Below are 16,855 nucleotides of genomic sequence, written 5' to 3'. Positions count from 1 at the left end.
GTGAAAGATTCCATTTCAACAGCTAATGAGCAAGAAAATCCTCCTGGTATCCTATCAACAATTTAAAAACATTTTTTAAGGCTCAAACTCATGCAGTCAGCGTGAAGTGTGATACTGTATAATTTTGCCATTTGATTTATTCACTGTCAATATATATTACAATATTTATTTGGCTGTGAAATTGATTTAGAAAAGCTGAGAGCAAGAAGGTCTCTATAAAATATACATTAGGTATAAGTTTTTTTCTTTGTGGCATTCATCCAACTACAAAAAAAAAAATCAGATGAGCAGTATAACTGAAAGGAACTAGTACAGAGGTCACAAGAAACTTGGAGACTTGGAGTTGGGTATCAAGAAAAGTTGCAATGTACTTGAAGTCAGCCCTATACTTATGTAATCTGTAACCAAATGAGCCATGTACAAAGGGCATACAGGACATGGTAGAAATGATGCTTGAAGGCATTAATTCTGTATAATAAACAATAAATTTAAAGTTACTTACCTTCAGGTAAATGTGTGGGGGGAGCATTTCTAGCCCACGCATACATGATTTCAGCACTTTGTAAACAAGTTCCATGCCTGCTGCCACAGTCCCTGTTAAACCAAGTAATTAATTGTAGCTTTAATAGTTAAGCTCCCATTATGTGCAAAGTCTTGCAAAGCAATTGTTCAGATGGCAATTTCTCGTTCGGCGATGTATTTACTTCACACAATTTAAGATAATCACAAAAATAAGACTCAATTTCTAAACAATTATTGGATGTTTGTAATATCCAGAATACCAATCTAAATTGATGAACTGCAATTCCAATATAATTGTTTCTACAGTTATCAAAAACAACTCTATTGTTGACCTGCCTCACATTTATTGAATCAGAGACTATTCAAGAACATAACCCGTCTTTGACACCTTTCTCTGTTGACTGCAGGGCTAAGATCCTGTCCATATTGGCATTGTATTTAAACTGTAATCTGAGCATAGCTTCAACAGATTTTAGCATGATTTTTTTTTTAAAGACACTTGCTCAATTATTCAGTATTCTTCTAGCTGTTGCAATCATAGTTTTATATTGATTAGACAGGCATCTCATAGATCTGTTTTAATTTACAGAGCAGCTGTGTTCCACCTAAATCAGAAGATTAATTTCATGCATTTCTGTAGGATTTGAACACAATCCACATTAGTCCTTCACTGCAATAAAGTATGAACAGTTATCAAAGGTATTATCATTCATCTGTGACACTGAACTGAAAATCAGTCTGTCTGCATGACCCTCTTCAAACGAGAGGGTCTTTGCCTTTGATTGGATTCCAGTTAATTGGGACACATTGGGACCAGTACATTTTGGCCCAATTAAGAGGCTGTCCCAATCAACTGAAGGTTCATGGAAATAGTTAAAAAGGTATTTTTAAAAAAGCAAAGTACTGCTTAACTGAGTAACATGTATTTAAATGAAATACAGTACAAATTAGACATTACTAATACCATACAGTATTATAAAACTGCAGTTATCGACAGAGGATTTCATCCAGTGTACATGGCCCTGTTCTTTTGATTGACTGTGATGCACAGACCTAATGTAGATCATGGGTTGCCTTTATACAATGTTTTCACTGATTCCATCTTCTAAATCTTCATTTTCATTGTAACACTTATGATGATTGTTGATACCTTCAAACTCTTAGTTCCTAACTTCAACCAAACTTCCAGATAGCCAACATGAGCTACCAATTTCCACAATATTTCAAATTTTCACTCATGGCCACCTCTGCCATCTGCAAGCCTGAATACTTGAAATTGCAGTGAGCAAAACAATTCTGAATTGTCTTACTGCTTAATTTTCACCAACAAAAATCATTGCTTTTTGAACGCAAATACACACAATTAACGCCATTTAAAAACTGTTTGCTGTAAGCATGGTGTAATGTCAAATGCCCAAGACTGACGCTAGGAAGAAATGGTTCAGCAACAGTCTCCTGGCCCAATTAAGTGACAAATAAATGAAGGGAATCACAGCTATTTTATCAATTAGCTTTTGTTCTTTAAGAGTTGTCCCAAATAAGCAGCTGTCCCAATTAACCAATGGCCCAATTAAATGGAATCCACTGTATAATAATCTTTTATTATACTTCAATCAATTCTACTGAAACAGAATACCTGTTTGTCTCAAATCAGGTTTAGATCCCTAAGTATAAAATAGAATTCAAAATAGCTAAATGGATGTGATGTTTTAGATCCTGACAACACAAATGGTCTTATATATTTTTGTTTAATCATTTCCTTCCTGTTGAATTCATTAAGAATCTTAAGCTTATTCAAAGTGCTCAATTTGGTTATTTTATGCACAATAACATCTGCTCATCAGTACTGAATTACATTTTCTGTAGCTCTACCCACATGCGTATGATACTGCCAAAATACAGCACTTCACAGTTATCTGGATTAGGCGTTATTTGCCATTTTTAGCTTATTTCAGCAAAACATTGATATCTCTCTGCATGCTACAGATACCTTTTAGGCTATCAATAAATCCACCAATCCTAGAAATCATGACATCCGTATCCACATTCAACTCACTCACATATGTATTACAAATAGCAATGATCCCAGCACTGTTGCTTGTGGGATACCAATAGTTACAGGCATCCAACTGCAAAAACAACCATCTCTCATCACCAAGCTAATTCTGGATCCAGTTTGCCAACTTGCCCAGAGTCCCATGGAAACTTATCTTTTGAAACAGTTTTGCATGTGGAACCTTGTCAAAGGCCACACCAAGGTACATGTAAACCACATTTACAGCCCTGCCCTCATCTTTGTTATCTCTTCAAAGAATTCAGTCAAATGAGTCAAACAAGATCTACCCTTGACAAAGCCATATTGATCATCTCTGATGAGTTCCTGCCTTTCCAGGTGATCAATCATCCTCTCTCCACAATATTTTCCAGGATCTTCCCTACAACTGCAGTTAGGCTTGCTGATCAGCTAATGAATTGTTACTGTGTGCACGTGAGCATAATCCACACCCACAGGTAAAGTGGGAGTGGGAACCTCACATTTTTGTTCCCACCAAATCTGTACCTTGTCAGCTCTGGAGTGTTAAATATTTCTGTATTTGGTTTACCACCCCGATCAACATTAATCTTAATGCTTCTGATGTGAAGAGTTGAGTTGTTAATGATAGTCACTCTGACCTCAATTCTGATGTTCAGGTGATTTGTCCATGTGGGACAAGACCAAGTGGGCCGAATAGAAATCAAAGCTGACTCTCTGTGAAGAGATAACTGATAAATGCCACTTGATAACATTAGTGAGAAGACATTTCCGACGTTTTGCTGGAAGAGTAGAGTGACAGGGATTTATCTGGACCTCAGTGTGCAGCTGGGCAATTTTTCTAGTGTTCAAAAGGTGCTAGGATAGCTCGGGAAGAAGTTCCTACAATTCTCAGATCCCTCCACTGGCATCAGAGGATTGACTTTAAAATATTACTGCTGGTTTATAAAGTACCTAATGGTCTAGAGCCAAAATACATCAAAATACAACCTGAATTTTCTTGCTGTATTATGAGCCTTCCCAAACTCTCAGGTTATCTGGGGCAGGTCTGCTTACAGTCCCCAGGGTGAAAACTAAACATGGTGAAACAGCTTTTAGTAACCATGTTCCACATAGCTGGAATAACCTTCCAGAGGATCAGAAGTCTGCCTTAACTTTAAGCTCTTTTAAATCAGGGCTTAAAACTTTTCTTTTCACTGTAGCATTTAATTAGAATCTCCTGCACTGTAACTTTCATTTCTTTATTTTTTGTGTGATTTTATTCTCTTTATATTGTCTGAAATCTGATGTATGGTTTTTATATCTTGTTTTATGTAAAGTACTTTGAACTGCCTTCTGTTTGAAAAGTGCTATACAAATAAACTTTCTTGCCTTTCCCAAGTCGGCACATTACTTTTAGTTGTGTGTGGTACTGTACTTCTTCCAGTGTCTTCTTATAGTGCCAGCACCAACACAACCCTGTCCCACCCTAACCTCGTATTGGAAAAATGAAGGATATGTAAGGGCATAAGGTTAAACAGTTGCACAGACTAAAAACTGAATTTTGTTTGCTGAAGTGTTCTCTTTGTAAATCTTGTATTCTTATTGATACCTTCATTAACATTCATCGGTCCAGCTCAAAACACACAGAGGTTTTTTTAAAGATGTTGTGGTGCTTTCTTTGCATATAATAGTATACCATATGTGAATGTTTATTGAAAAGATAGCATAACTAATTACATCTGAATAATGAGGTAACTAGTACAGTGTAGTGGTGGGTGGTGTGGGTGGGGGTGGGTGTGGGTGTGGGTATGCACGTGAGCTGTTATGGTTTTATATAGCCAAAGAATTCATATCAAAAACATTAATTGAAAGGTTCAAAGGTATGCTGTTCCAAATATTGATTCATATTTATGCTGGGCAATCTTTAATGAAGGACCCATCCATCCAGCATCCTCTCTGACATTCTACCATCAGGCCAGAGACTCCAATGCATAAAGATAAGAACGGTCAGGATGAGAAACAGCTTCTTCTCTCAGGCCAGAAGGCTCTGAACTCCCTGCAGCATCGCATTTGAAGTGTCACCAGATAATTTGTACTGTATTCTACAATATTTAATTATGCACTTTATCTGTGCGCAATTCATTTGCAGATTTAATTCTTACTTTCCTAAGTTATTGTGTGTTATGTGTACTACTGTGCTTTACTCCCTAGCTCGGAGAAGGGGCAAAAGCGGGTAACTGGCACCTTAAAACCAGTTGCTTTGGGCAGATGGGGCTCATCAAGTGTGGTTGGCAGCTCATATAGAAGGAAAACTCTGATCTCAAACTTCCACTGCCTTGCGGCTATACCCACTCATGGGGAAGGTTTCAGGAGTAAAGCCTGAGGCAAAAATGCGGAGCTGGAGTCCCTAAGGCAATGCTACATTGAGCTCAACACTGACTGGCAACTCATGCAATGCTGCTGATGTCAAATTGTATTGGTCACTGTCGTTCCTTTGGGTTCATAAGATGCATGGAGAGGGGGAGATTGCTACATGGGCAACAGCTTGCTCTCCATACTGTACTGCTCAGGATTGTGTATCTAGATAGCTGGGATGCAACATCCATGGTCAACCTGACTGATATAGGCCTCACTCACTCAGCTAAATGTCAATAAACTTGACTTGACACTTCACTCCGAGCTCTCTTCATTAATTGTGTGGCACCAATACAAATTAAGCCAATGGCAAAGAAATTGTTGTCAATTGCCTGTAGTAGTAAGTTCTTCCTTGCTCTGAAGAAGAGATAAGTTCAGGTTCAATTATTATCTACATTCATACGACATTCTACTACTGCTCATGCTTAAACTGGACCTGCTTCTTATATTCATCCGACACTACTTACTGATGCTGCAACAAAATAAAGTATTAATTATAATTTGAAGCAAGGTTTTCCAATACAAATATTGAAACACCTCCACAAAATCTATTCTTCCAATCAAATGCACAGTTACATCACAGTGCATTATGCTGGAAAAATGCAACAAAGATTTAGGAGTAACTCACTAATGACCCGACTAGGGGAAAAAAAGAGACTGTCATTGTGCATACATCTTTTTAAAAATACTAATGTTTGCCATTTGAAATATTAAACATGCTTCTCTCCAACTACTACTGGAATTCTGTGTACTCTTACTACTTATGCAATGGCACGTTCGTGTACCACCACAATTTCCACATAATTGTTGCCCTCAATAATTATAGGAAAAGTAATGGGCTTCATTGCACTGAAAAACAAATCAACTATAATTGACTATATCAGCAATTATAACTGAGCTGTTAATTATTACTATTTTGCTTTTTCTTGGTGCTGAATCAAGTACTATGACTATATACATTGGCATCTTTGATGAGACCAAAATTAAACTAGTCGTATATTTTCAAGACTTTTTTTTTATGAACTTAGATGCTTTTGCTAACATTGCCTTCAGCAATAAAGCTGCTAATTTCATGGAAGCTCCTTGAAAACTCACACAGTTCGGACTTGCCTGGAAACAATTGTGACTGTCTTTGGATTGCCCTGGTGGAGGACACTGTCGCACGGTGCAAACTGGAATCATCTGCAGCTCACAATCAGTAAGACAAAGGAGATGGTGATGGACTTTAGGAAGACCAAGCCTGCACTACTCCCTGTTACTATTGATGGTGAGAGCGTGGATATGGCGAGGACCTACAAATACCTGGGGCTGCACCTAGACAACAGACTTGAGTGGAGCACCAACACAGAAGCCGCGTACAAGAAGGGCCAGAGTCACTCCTACTTCCTGAGGAGACTGAGGTCCTTTGGAGAATGCAGGCCTCTCCTTCACTCTTTCACAGTCTGTTGTCACCCGTGCAATCTTCTATGTGGTGGTGTGCTGGGGCAATGGCAGCAATACGAGTGATGTCAAAAGGCTCAAAAAACTGATTAGAAAAGTTGGCTCTGTTACAGGAGTCAAACTGGACACACTGGAGGCTGTGGTAGATGCCATGGAAAATCCTGGCAATTCTGGACAATGTTTCTCACTTCTGCATGACACCTTGGCTGAACAAAGGAGAACTTTTAGTAATAGACTAAGACGACTGCGCTGCTCCAAAGAACGCTATGAGATCTTTCCTACCCTCAGCCATAAGGCTTTATAATAAATCAACCTATAGCCGGTGAAGTGACCTCGGAATCTTTGACTTGTAAAACTTTTAAGGTAACTTGTTCTTTCTTACTTCTCTTCTCATATTTGTATATCTGTGCACTTGTAATGCTACTGTGACACTGTAATTTCCTTTGGGATCAATAAAGTATCCATCTTACACAGAATATCTGAGAGACTGTAAACTGGAAAAGATGAGCTCTATGAGAAAAGATTTGAGTTACTGCAAACAGTAAAAAAACAAGACTATGCATATAATATTACATTGAGAAAAAAAAGTTTTTTTTTAAAAATTCTCTATAACATAATGTGATTGCTAGCAGGGAAATAACCGTCAATGTTTATTGTACCTCCCTATAATATAATTAAACATTGTCAGAATATAGAATGATTTTCTAACAAACAATATTGTGAGGGATTTTTTTCCAAGATGAATTTTAAATAGCCACTGCAATAATATCAAAACCAATCTGTAATTAAACATGTAGCTCTATCTGTAACTGAACAACTTCCAGACACAAAATAATCAGCTGACAAATTAACCTACGGATTCTCAGTTGAAGTTTCTAAAACTACTGCATTTCATTTCAGAGTTTATAGTATGGTCTGATTTAATAGATGCAATACTCTCCCATAGAAGCAACACACATCAAAGTTGCAGGCAGCATCTCTAGGAAGAGGTACAGTCGACGCTCTGTCCGCCAGAGAAAGCAGGATCTTCCAGTGGCCACACATTTTAATTCCACATCCCATTCCCATTCTGACATGTCCATCCACGGCCTCCTCTACTGTAAAGATGAAGCCACACTCGGGTTGGAGGAACAACACCTTATATTCCGTCTGGGTAGCCTCCAACCTGATGGCATGAACATTGACTTCTCTAACTTCCGCTAATGCCCCACCTCCCCCTTGTACCCCATCTGTTATTTATATACACACATTCTTTCTCTCACTCTCCTTTTTCTCCCTCTGTCCCTCTGACTATACCCCTTGCCCATCCTCTGGGTTCCCCCCCACCTTGTCTTTCTCCCTGGGCCTCCTGTCCCATGATCCTTCCATATCCCCTTTGCCAATCACCTGTCCAGCTCTTGGCTCCATCCCTCCCCCTCCTGTCTTCTCCTATCATTTTGGATCTCCCCCTCCCCCTCCCACTTTCAAATCTCTTACTAGCTCTTCCTTCAGTTAGTCCTGATGAAGGGTCTCGGCCCGAAACGTAAACTGTACCTCTTCGTAGAGATGCTGCCTGACCTGCTGCGTTCACCAGCAACTTTGATGTGTGTTGCTTGACTTTCCAGCATCTGCAGAATTCCTGCTGTTTGCATTTTTAAAACTCTCCCATAGATCTTATTTTATTAGGCCATATTTGTGTTGTGATGATCAGAGAATGCATGTACAATATCAAACAATAAGAGACCCAATTTAATTAGTATGGGACTAAAGTCGTCCTGGATGATAACTATATACTGAGTTAAGGCAATGATTCATCAATTGTCAAGCAAATTCACTATCTTTTTAAAAAAATATATAGAAAATACAAATTAGAATTTTTACCAGAACTCCTCATTAGTGGCTGGCAAGCTGCATCCAAACAGTAACATGTGATGGGCAATGTCCATGTTTGCATGAGGTTGAAAGTCAACTGCAAACGAAATTAAAGTAATTTTAATGTTGCATAGTCTTTGTCACATTATACATTCTAGCAGTGTTAAGCACAGTACCTTCCAACTGCAAACGAAATTAAAGTAATTTTAATGTTGCATAGTCTTTGTCACATTATACATTCTAGCAGTGTTAAGCACAGTACCTTCCAACTGGACTCTTGTGTTCAGAAAGCACTTGAATTATTCGAGTAAAAATAGTGAAAGTAAATAAAACATGCAACCAATCTTCATGCACAGTTTTACAATTTTCCTTTTTCGTCTTTCATTAATTCTGTATAGTCATTATTTTATTATAGATTGAGTATGCCCGCAAAAAATGAATCTCAGGATTGTATATGGTGACATATCTGTACAGTACTTTGATAATAAATTTACTTCGAACTTTTGCCAAATGCGTCAAGGGTCTTAATCAGTGGCTTATTTATTCATTTGCTGACCTTATTGTCTTAAACTCAGCAGAAAACTTAATCCGTCTCCTTCAACTTGTTCCATAAGTAACAATCCATAACAAAAAAAGAGTCTGCAACATTTATGCATATGCTATTATTTTCAACTGAACATTATAGAACGAATAAAGAGAAGTTTCTTTGTATTTCTTCTTTCTTACTCAGTACATTTGAAACGTTCAGCAAAGTAAGGAGTATTAAGAAAGCATAGTCACTGTCATGATGTAGATAAGTAACGGAACAGCCACGTCCCACAAATAGCAACCATCTATTCTACTAATAGTTTTAAGGACAAATGTTGGCTCAGTCACCAAGCCAATACCACAAAATATAAGAAGTTTAATATCTCTTCCAAAAGTATAGCATTCCATCATTTTATGAATGCAATGTCAGCCTATATCCAAAAGACAGAAATCTGAAACGTAACCAAGAACACATCTCGTGAGACACACAAGAATTCGCAATTTTTTCTTGTTTTTCCTGGAAGTACTGTATATGCTCTGAATTGTTTACACACTTTGCCTGAAACTGCAAGTTAGATTCATGTCATTTAAAACACTGAATACAGAGCAGCAAAGATGATCAGAGCCAATCCAATCTCATGAGCAATGCCAACCATTCAAACAAGAAGTAAATCTTCATGGCTAGCAGCTCAATGAGCAAAAAATATTTCCCTCAGCAGAATTCTGAAGATTGTGGCATAAACAAAATCTTTTTGCTTTGTTGTCATGTGAACAAAGTCACCGGAGAGAAATAGCCAGTAGATATAAAATAGTCTCTTTATTCATCAAGATGAGGCAGAGTAGGCATCATATTGAGACCCTTTCGAAGGAAGAGGCCTGCTCAACCCAACCTTACATGACATTATATATGCTAAAGATAAAAGGACAATTCTATATTTACAATATATCTACAATGCTTTCCTTTGAATTACATATAACTTTCACACTTCCTTCTTTGCACCCACACTACAGACACGCAAATAAATTTTAAATCAGTATTGTCTGGTCTTCCAGTTAACTGTGGTTCATAGTCTTAGGAACACATTGTCCAGAGCTGCATTTTAAATTTAATCTACAGTCCATATTCAGATCTGAAGATTGGTGGCTTAAGTTAATGTTTTGCTATACACCCCAAGTCCAGAAAGTGCTCTAACATGCCTAATTAGTAAACTTTGAAATACGCCTTAAAATTGCTTGTTAAAATGTATTTCAAATAAAATGATTTTTGTTGCAAGCCCAAACAAAAGAAAATCTGCAGATGCTGGAAATCCATCAACACACACAAAACACACAAAATTATAGTCAACGTTTTTGGCTGAGACCCTTCTCCAGACATGACAAAGGGTCTCAGCCCAAAACATTAACTATACTCTTTTCCATAGATGCTTCCAGGCCTGCTTTGTTCCTCCAGCATTTTGTGTGTGTTGTTTTGTTGCAACCAGCCATCTTATTCTGCCCACCAAGACTGAAATTTAAATAAATTCACCTGACAAATTTAGATGTGCCAGGCAAGTTTCTTATCAAGATCTTATCCTGAGTCAAAACTTTCATATTTTGAGATGAATGATAACATTGATCTGAAAAAAGCTCAGTTAACCAATCCATTCTCACTTCAGCCCAGGTCCCTTGGACAGGATCGTCATAAACTGAATTTCCTATCTGATGCTTTGAAGTAGCTTGGCAAAGACAGTATAACTGTTTCAGTCAGGTAGCTCATTGTGTTTTTGCATTAACTTGCTGTATACCAAAGCAGTACAAGACATTTGCTCTGTAAATACTACAATAAAGCTAGCTGCCTCCAAAATACACAGAGAAAACTGCTGTCCTATTCTGGAATTCCTAAGCTTCAAAATATGCAGTTGGTTAACTTCATAAATCTAACCAGATGTTTTGCATGTTTTCTAGAAGTATGCCCTAATGAAGAGAATAAAAATGTTATTTTCTTGTTAAAAATAAACCAAAAACATCAACTATTTCCAGCACTTTTTGTTTTTGAGGTATTTTATTGATTAACCAATGGCTCCAAGTAGTCTACATTCTGCAAACCTAGTAGGCTATTGCTTTTATCCAAATGTTTAAAAACTATCTAGTTGTTCAGAAAAGAATACATTTTCAATTCTTACTTCATGGAAGTTATTTCTGTTGAATCTCACTAAAACTCCTGGGGTCTTTACATCATCCACATCAGCATTCTGTACCAGTGAATCTTAATGACAATGAATATCAAGTATCTTTTGTGTGACCCACTGATCTACTTAAGGAAGTATGATATTAGCAATGGTTGCATTGCCTTCTATCTTGAAGACTGCAGTTCAGATCTTTCTCCCATAGAACTCAGCACATAATCCTGGCAGATGCATCAATAGATCAACAAACTGAGACATGAAAATGGTAGCCTATGATTTCAATTCTCCAACTCAAAAATAAACTATGAAGTTCTGTTTTGTGTAATAGATTATACATTCCATAATTCCATAGGTGTATAAGATGATGGGAGGTATTGATCGTGTGGATAGTCAGAGGCTTTTTCCCAGGGCTGAAATGGCTAACACGAGAGGGCACAGCTTTAAGGTGTTTGGAAACAGGTACAGAGGAGCTGTCAGAGGTAAGTTTTTTTTTATGCAGAGAGTGGTGAGTGCGTAGAATGGGCTGCCAGCAACGGTGGTGGAGGCCGATACAATAGGGTCTTTTGAGAGACTCCTGGATAGGTACATGGAGCTTAGAAAAATTGAGGGCTATAGGCAACCCTAGGTAATTTCTAAAGTACATGTTCGGCACAGCATTGTGAGCCAAAGGGCCTGTATTGTGCTGTAGGTTTTCTGTGTTTCTATAATACTTTATAACTATTTATCAATTCTAAAACAGATGACAATTATTACACTGTAGTTCACTAATGCTGTGCTTCCTGCATAGCAAAAGCAATTACAGTTCAAAAATTAATTAGCTGGTTGGTGTACCATCAGAAAAGCCGGCCAGTGGCATAGTGGCATTGGCACCAGACTTCTAGGCGAATGGTCCCAGGTTCGAATCCGGATGGCTCCATACTGAGTTGAGCATTCAGCTAGCAAATGGGTCTCATAAAAAACAGACAATTGCTAAAGAAACGGCAAGGTTCCTGCCCAATGTGCCACAAAGCACAGAAAGGTGACAACAATAATACTATCAGAATGCAACTTAAATACAATTTCCATTCCTCTGACTTTTCATCTAATCGGATCCATTACATTTATGATTCATTGTACCATGTAAATAATCTGCATTAGAGTAACACACACACACACACACACACACACACACACACACACACACACACACACACACACACAGTGCTGGAGGAAATCAGCAGATCAGCAGCCTGAAATGTCAACTCTTTATTCCTCTCCATAGATGCTGCCTGACCTGCCGAGTTCCTCCAGCACTTCGTGTGTGGAACTCTGGAATCCAGCATCTCCAGAATCTCGTGTTTATGATCTGCATTAGAAAGCTATTTTTATTTAAGTTCAAATTTCTAATCTCCAGTTAAGCTGAAGGCACACTCTTCAAAAGTTTTTCAGCAACCAAATTACTTTTGTAGTAGAATCTTTTCCGTAGTTCAAGCCCAGCACTTCCCAAGAGACAGACAGAGAGAGACACACACACACACACTCACAGAGTTCACTTTTCAAAAACACCCGCGTGAATATTCTAAAAGGTGATACATGTAAAATGAAAGCTAGTCGTCATTGAGTCTCCATTGTAATTCTCTGAAACAATGAGCTATGCATTGTAGGCAGTTTTTCATGTATTATCGTCTCCTTAAAGGGTGTTTTTTTTAAAAATCACCATGATTATTAACTGGTTCCTAAGTGTTGGCTCTGAATCTGTAAGTGACAGAACTAACAGAACTCCAATACTCTGACATCTTCAAAGTGGTATTCCTTCCCCTTTATGCAACATTTTAATATGGAATTATATCAGAGGTTTTTTGTTATTTCTGCTCATGTTTTATTTATTTAATGGTTCTTAGCATTCTTGGCAAGGCTATCATTTATTATTTATGTCTAATTCATGTTTTTTTCATATTTGCTTATGTCATTAAGGCCTGTTAATTCATCAAGTCTCCAGCGACTCTCAGCACAATTCTATTCTCTCACTGATTTCTGTGTAACCCAATGCTTTTCACATGCCTATCAACTCCCCGATCCTCCTGCAGGAAACATAAAGTTGTGGTGGTAGGGGATTTTAATTTTCCCCATATTGATTGGGACTCCCATACTGTTAGGGGACTAGATGGGTTAGAGTTTGTAAAATGTGTTCAGGAAAGTTTTCTAAATAAATATATAGAGGTACCAACTGGAGGGGATGCGATATTAAATCTCCTGTTAGGAAACGAGTTAGGAAAAGTGATGGAAGTGTGTGTAGGGGAGCACTTTGGTTCCACTGACCATAACACCATTAGTTTCAACTTGATCATGGATAAAGATAGATCTGGTCCTAGGGTTGAGGTTCTAAACTGGAAGAAGGCCAAATTTGAAGAAATGAGAAAGGATCTAAAAAGCGTGGATTGGGACAGGTTGTTCCCTGGCAAGGATGTGATCAGTAAGTGGGAAGCCTTCAAAGGAGAAATTTTCACAGTGCAGAGCTTGTATGTTCCTGTCAGGATTAAAGGCAAACTGAATAGGAATAAGGAGCCTTGGTTCTCAAGGGATATTGCAACTCTGCTAAAGAAGAAGAGAGTTGTATGACATGTATAGGAAACAGGGAGTAAATAAGGTGCTTGTGGAGTATAAAAAGTGCAAGAAAATATTTAAAAAGGAAATCAGGAGGGCTAAAAGAAGACATGAGGTTGCCTTGACAGTCAAAGTGAAGGATAATCCAAAGAATTTTTATAGGTATATTAAGAGTAAAAGGATTGTAAGGGATAAAATTGGTCCTCTTGAAGATCAGAGTGGTCGGCTATGTGCGGAACCAAAAGAAATGGGGGAGATCTTAAATGGGTTTTTTGCATCTGTATTTACTAAGGAAACTGGCATGAAGTCTATGGAATTAAGGGAAACAAGTAGTGAGATCATGGAAACTGTACAGATTGAAAAGGAGGAGGTGCTTGCTATCTTGAGGCAAATTAAAGTGGATAAATCCCCAGGACCTGACCGGGTATTCCCTCGGACCTTGAAGGAGACTAGTGTTAAAATTGTAGGGGCCCTGGCAGATATACTTAAAATGCTGGTATCTAAGGCTGAGGTGTCGTAGGATTGGAGAATGGTTCATGTTGTTCCGTTGTTTAAAAAAGGATCGAAAAGTAATCCGGGAAATTATAGGCCGGTAAGTTTGACGTCAGTAGTGGCTAAGTTATTGGAGGGAGTACTAAGAGACAGAATCTATAAGCATTTGGATAGACAGGGACTTAGTAGGGAGAGTCAACATGGCTTTGTGCGTGGTAGGTCATGTTTGACCAATCTATTGGAGTTTTTCGAGGAGGTTACCAGGAAAGTGGATGAAGAGAAGGCAGTGGATGTTGTCTATATGGACTTTAGTAAGGCCTTTGACAAGGTCCCGCTGGGAGGTTAGTTAGGAAAATTCAGTTGCTAGGTATACATGGAGAGGTGGTAAATTGGATTAGACATTGGCTCAATGGAAGAAGCCAAAAAGTGGTAGTAGAGGATTGCTTCTCAGAGTGGAGGCCTGTAACTAGTGGTGTGCCACAGGGATCAGTGCTGGGTCCATTATTATTTGTCATCTATATCAATGATCTGGATGATAATGTGGTAAATTGGATCAGCAAATTTGCTGATGATACAAAGATTGGAGGTGTAGTGAACAGTGAGGAAAGTTTTCAAAGCTTGCAGAGGGATTTGGATCAGCTGGAAAAATGGGTTGAAAAATGGCAGATGGAGTTTAATACAGACAAGTGTGAGGTATTGCACTTCGGAAGGACAAACCAAGGTAGAACATACAGGGTAAATGGTAAGGCACTGAGGAGTGCAGTAGAAAAGAGGGATCTGGGAATAAAGATACAAAATTCCCTAAAAGTGGCATCACAGGTAGATAGGGTCATAAGGAGAGCTTTTTGTACATTGGTCTTTATTAATCAAAGTATTGAGTATAAGAGCTGGAATGTTATGATGAGGTTGTATAAGGCATTGGTGAGGCCGAATCTGGAGTATTGTGTTCAGTTTTGGTCGCCAAATTACAGGAAGGATATAAATAAGGTTGAAAGAGTGCAAAGAAGATTTATAAGGACGTTGCCGGGACTTGAAAAACTCAGTTACAGAGAAAGGTTGAATAGGTTAGGTCTTTATTCCCTGGAGCGTAGAAGACTGAGGGGAGATTTGATAGAGGTATATAAAATTATAATGGGTATAGATAGAGTGAATGCAAGCAGGCTTTTTCCACTGAGGCAAGGGGAGAAAAAAACCAGAGGACATGGGTTAAGGGTGAGGGGGAAAAACATTGGGGGGGGCTTCTTCACACAGAGAGTGGTGGGAGTGTGGAATGAGCTGCCAGACGAGGTGTTAAATGCGGGTTCTTTTTTAACATTTAAGAATAAATTGGACAGATACATGGATGGGAGGTGTATGGAGGGATATGGTCCGTGTGCAGGTCAGTGGGACTAGGCAGAAAATGGTTCGGCACAGCCAAGAAGGGGCAAAAGGCCTGTTTCTGTGCTGTAGTTTTTCTGTGGTTTTCTATGGTTTCTATGGGAGTTGATTGGAGCACCTGGGGAAAGCCTGCACAGTCACAGAGAGAACTTGCAAGTTCCACACAGGCATTGCCAGATGTTAGGATGGAGCTTACAGTAGGCCATTGTGTCACCCTCTGCTCACAAGAGGTGGTGGTAACCCACTTTCTTGAACAACCTGTGGCAGACATCCCACCTCTCCCGGAAGTTCCGGGAGTCTCACACATATTAATAGTGGCTCCCTGATGCCCGCAAATTATATACAATATCCCAGAAATCAATTTTTTTGAGAGAGCAAGAGAGAGCAAGAGAGAGCATGAGAGAGAGAGAGCAAGAGAGAGAGAGAGAGAGAGAGAGCGTGAGAGAGAGCGAGCGCGCGCCATGGCAGAGTGTTCCAAAAAAAGAAAATATAAAACATACGTCACCCCAGACTACACTAAAGTGTACCCCTGCCTAATAGGGATCAAAAATAATGACAGTGTTGCTCACTGCACTGTTTGCAACAGTGACTTTTCTATAGCCCGTGGTGGGTTAAGACTGTAAAAGACGTGTTGAGGTGAGTTTATCAGGTGTCATTTGTTTATTAGCATAGCTAACATTATTTAAAGTAGCTGGCTAGCTGCTAAGGAGCTACTCTATTGCAGACATCCCACCTCTCCCGGAAGTTCCGGGAGTCTTCCACAAATTGATGGTGCTACCTCCCTGAAACGAGTTTTTGCAGGGAGGGATGTCTGCTGTGGTGAAGAGACCCTCAGAATACCGATGAGGAGAGAGTTACAGGATGGCAAAGGGACAGGATATACTTCTCGGTAAGATAGTGTACAACTTGAAGGGTAACCTGCAGTTAATAAACGTGTGCCATTATCGTAACACTCTATAAAGTGCTAATTGTCAAAGTATGAAAGAATTTCAAAACATAAATTCAAAATCCTTTGCATGACTTACAATGGAAGGATGATTCTTAGGGGAAAAAAAATCATGTTCCCTTTGTAACAAATGAATATGTTGGTCATCAGGCATGGATCTATCTGTGAAAACCAACATTTATTCACTGGGGAGTTGAGTGAATAAATCAGGGATAGGAGATATAGGCAGTTCAAATAATTCATTCGCTTATTTTCTGCTCAGCAAAATTATCTGGTGTACACCAGTGAAGAACTTCTGCTATCACTACAAACGTTCAGTAACATAAGATAGCTTTACACAGACATTTCAGAAGATTGCATGCATTTCAAGCACATCAACTACTTAATACTGGGCTTGAAAACAATAGCTGCACTGGCAATGCAATTTGTTTATTGCTTGGAATAAGATTGCTAACCCAAATATATGCTAGCTTTTACATTAAGAGTTTGCAAATTCAAATTATTACTGAAAAATGCAGAACT

The 16,855-nt window shown here is 38.7% G+C and overlaps 1 protein-coding gene across 4 annotated transcripts in view; it reads right to left on the bottom strand.

Annotated features, from left to right (window-relative positions):
- pam (peptidylglycine alpha-amidating monooxygenase) overlaps window positions 1–16,855 on the bottom strand; it is a 189,749-nt gene that overhangs the window by 98,025 nt on the left and 74,869 nt on the right. For all 4 annotated transcript variants that reach the window (XM_063068606.1, XM_063068608.1, XM_063068609.1 and 1 more), the window contains exons 5-6: window positions 8,252–8,339; window positions 503–594 (exon numbers count right to left, since the gene is read on the bottom strand). In XM_063068606.1, the coding sequence (XP_062924676.1) occupies window positions 503–594; window positions 8,252–8,339 (180 nt within the window). The remainder of the gene's footprint in view (window positions 1–502; window positions 595–8,251; window positions 8,340–16,855) is intronic.

Source organism: Mobula hypostoma, chromosome 16 (genome assembly GCF_963921235.1).
Source record: "Mobula hypostoma chromosome 16, sMobHyp1.1, whole genome shotgun sequence".
NCBI lineage: Eukaryota > Metazoa > Chordata > Chondrichthyes > Myliobatiformes > Myliobatidae > Mobula > Mobula hypostoma.
The sequence above is the reverse complement of the archived record's forward strand: the minus strand, read 5'-3'. Positions and strand labels throughout refer to the sequence as shown.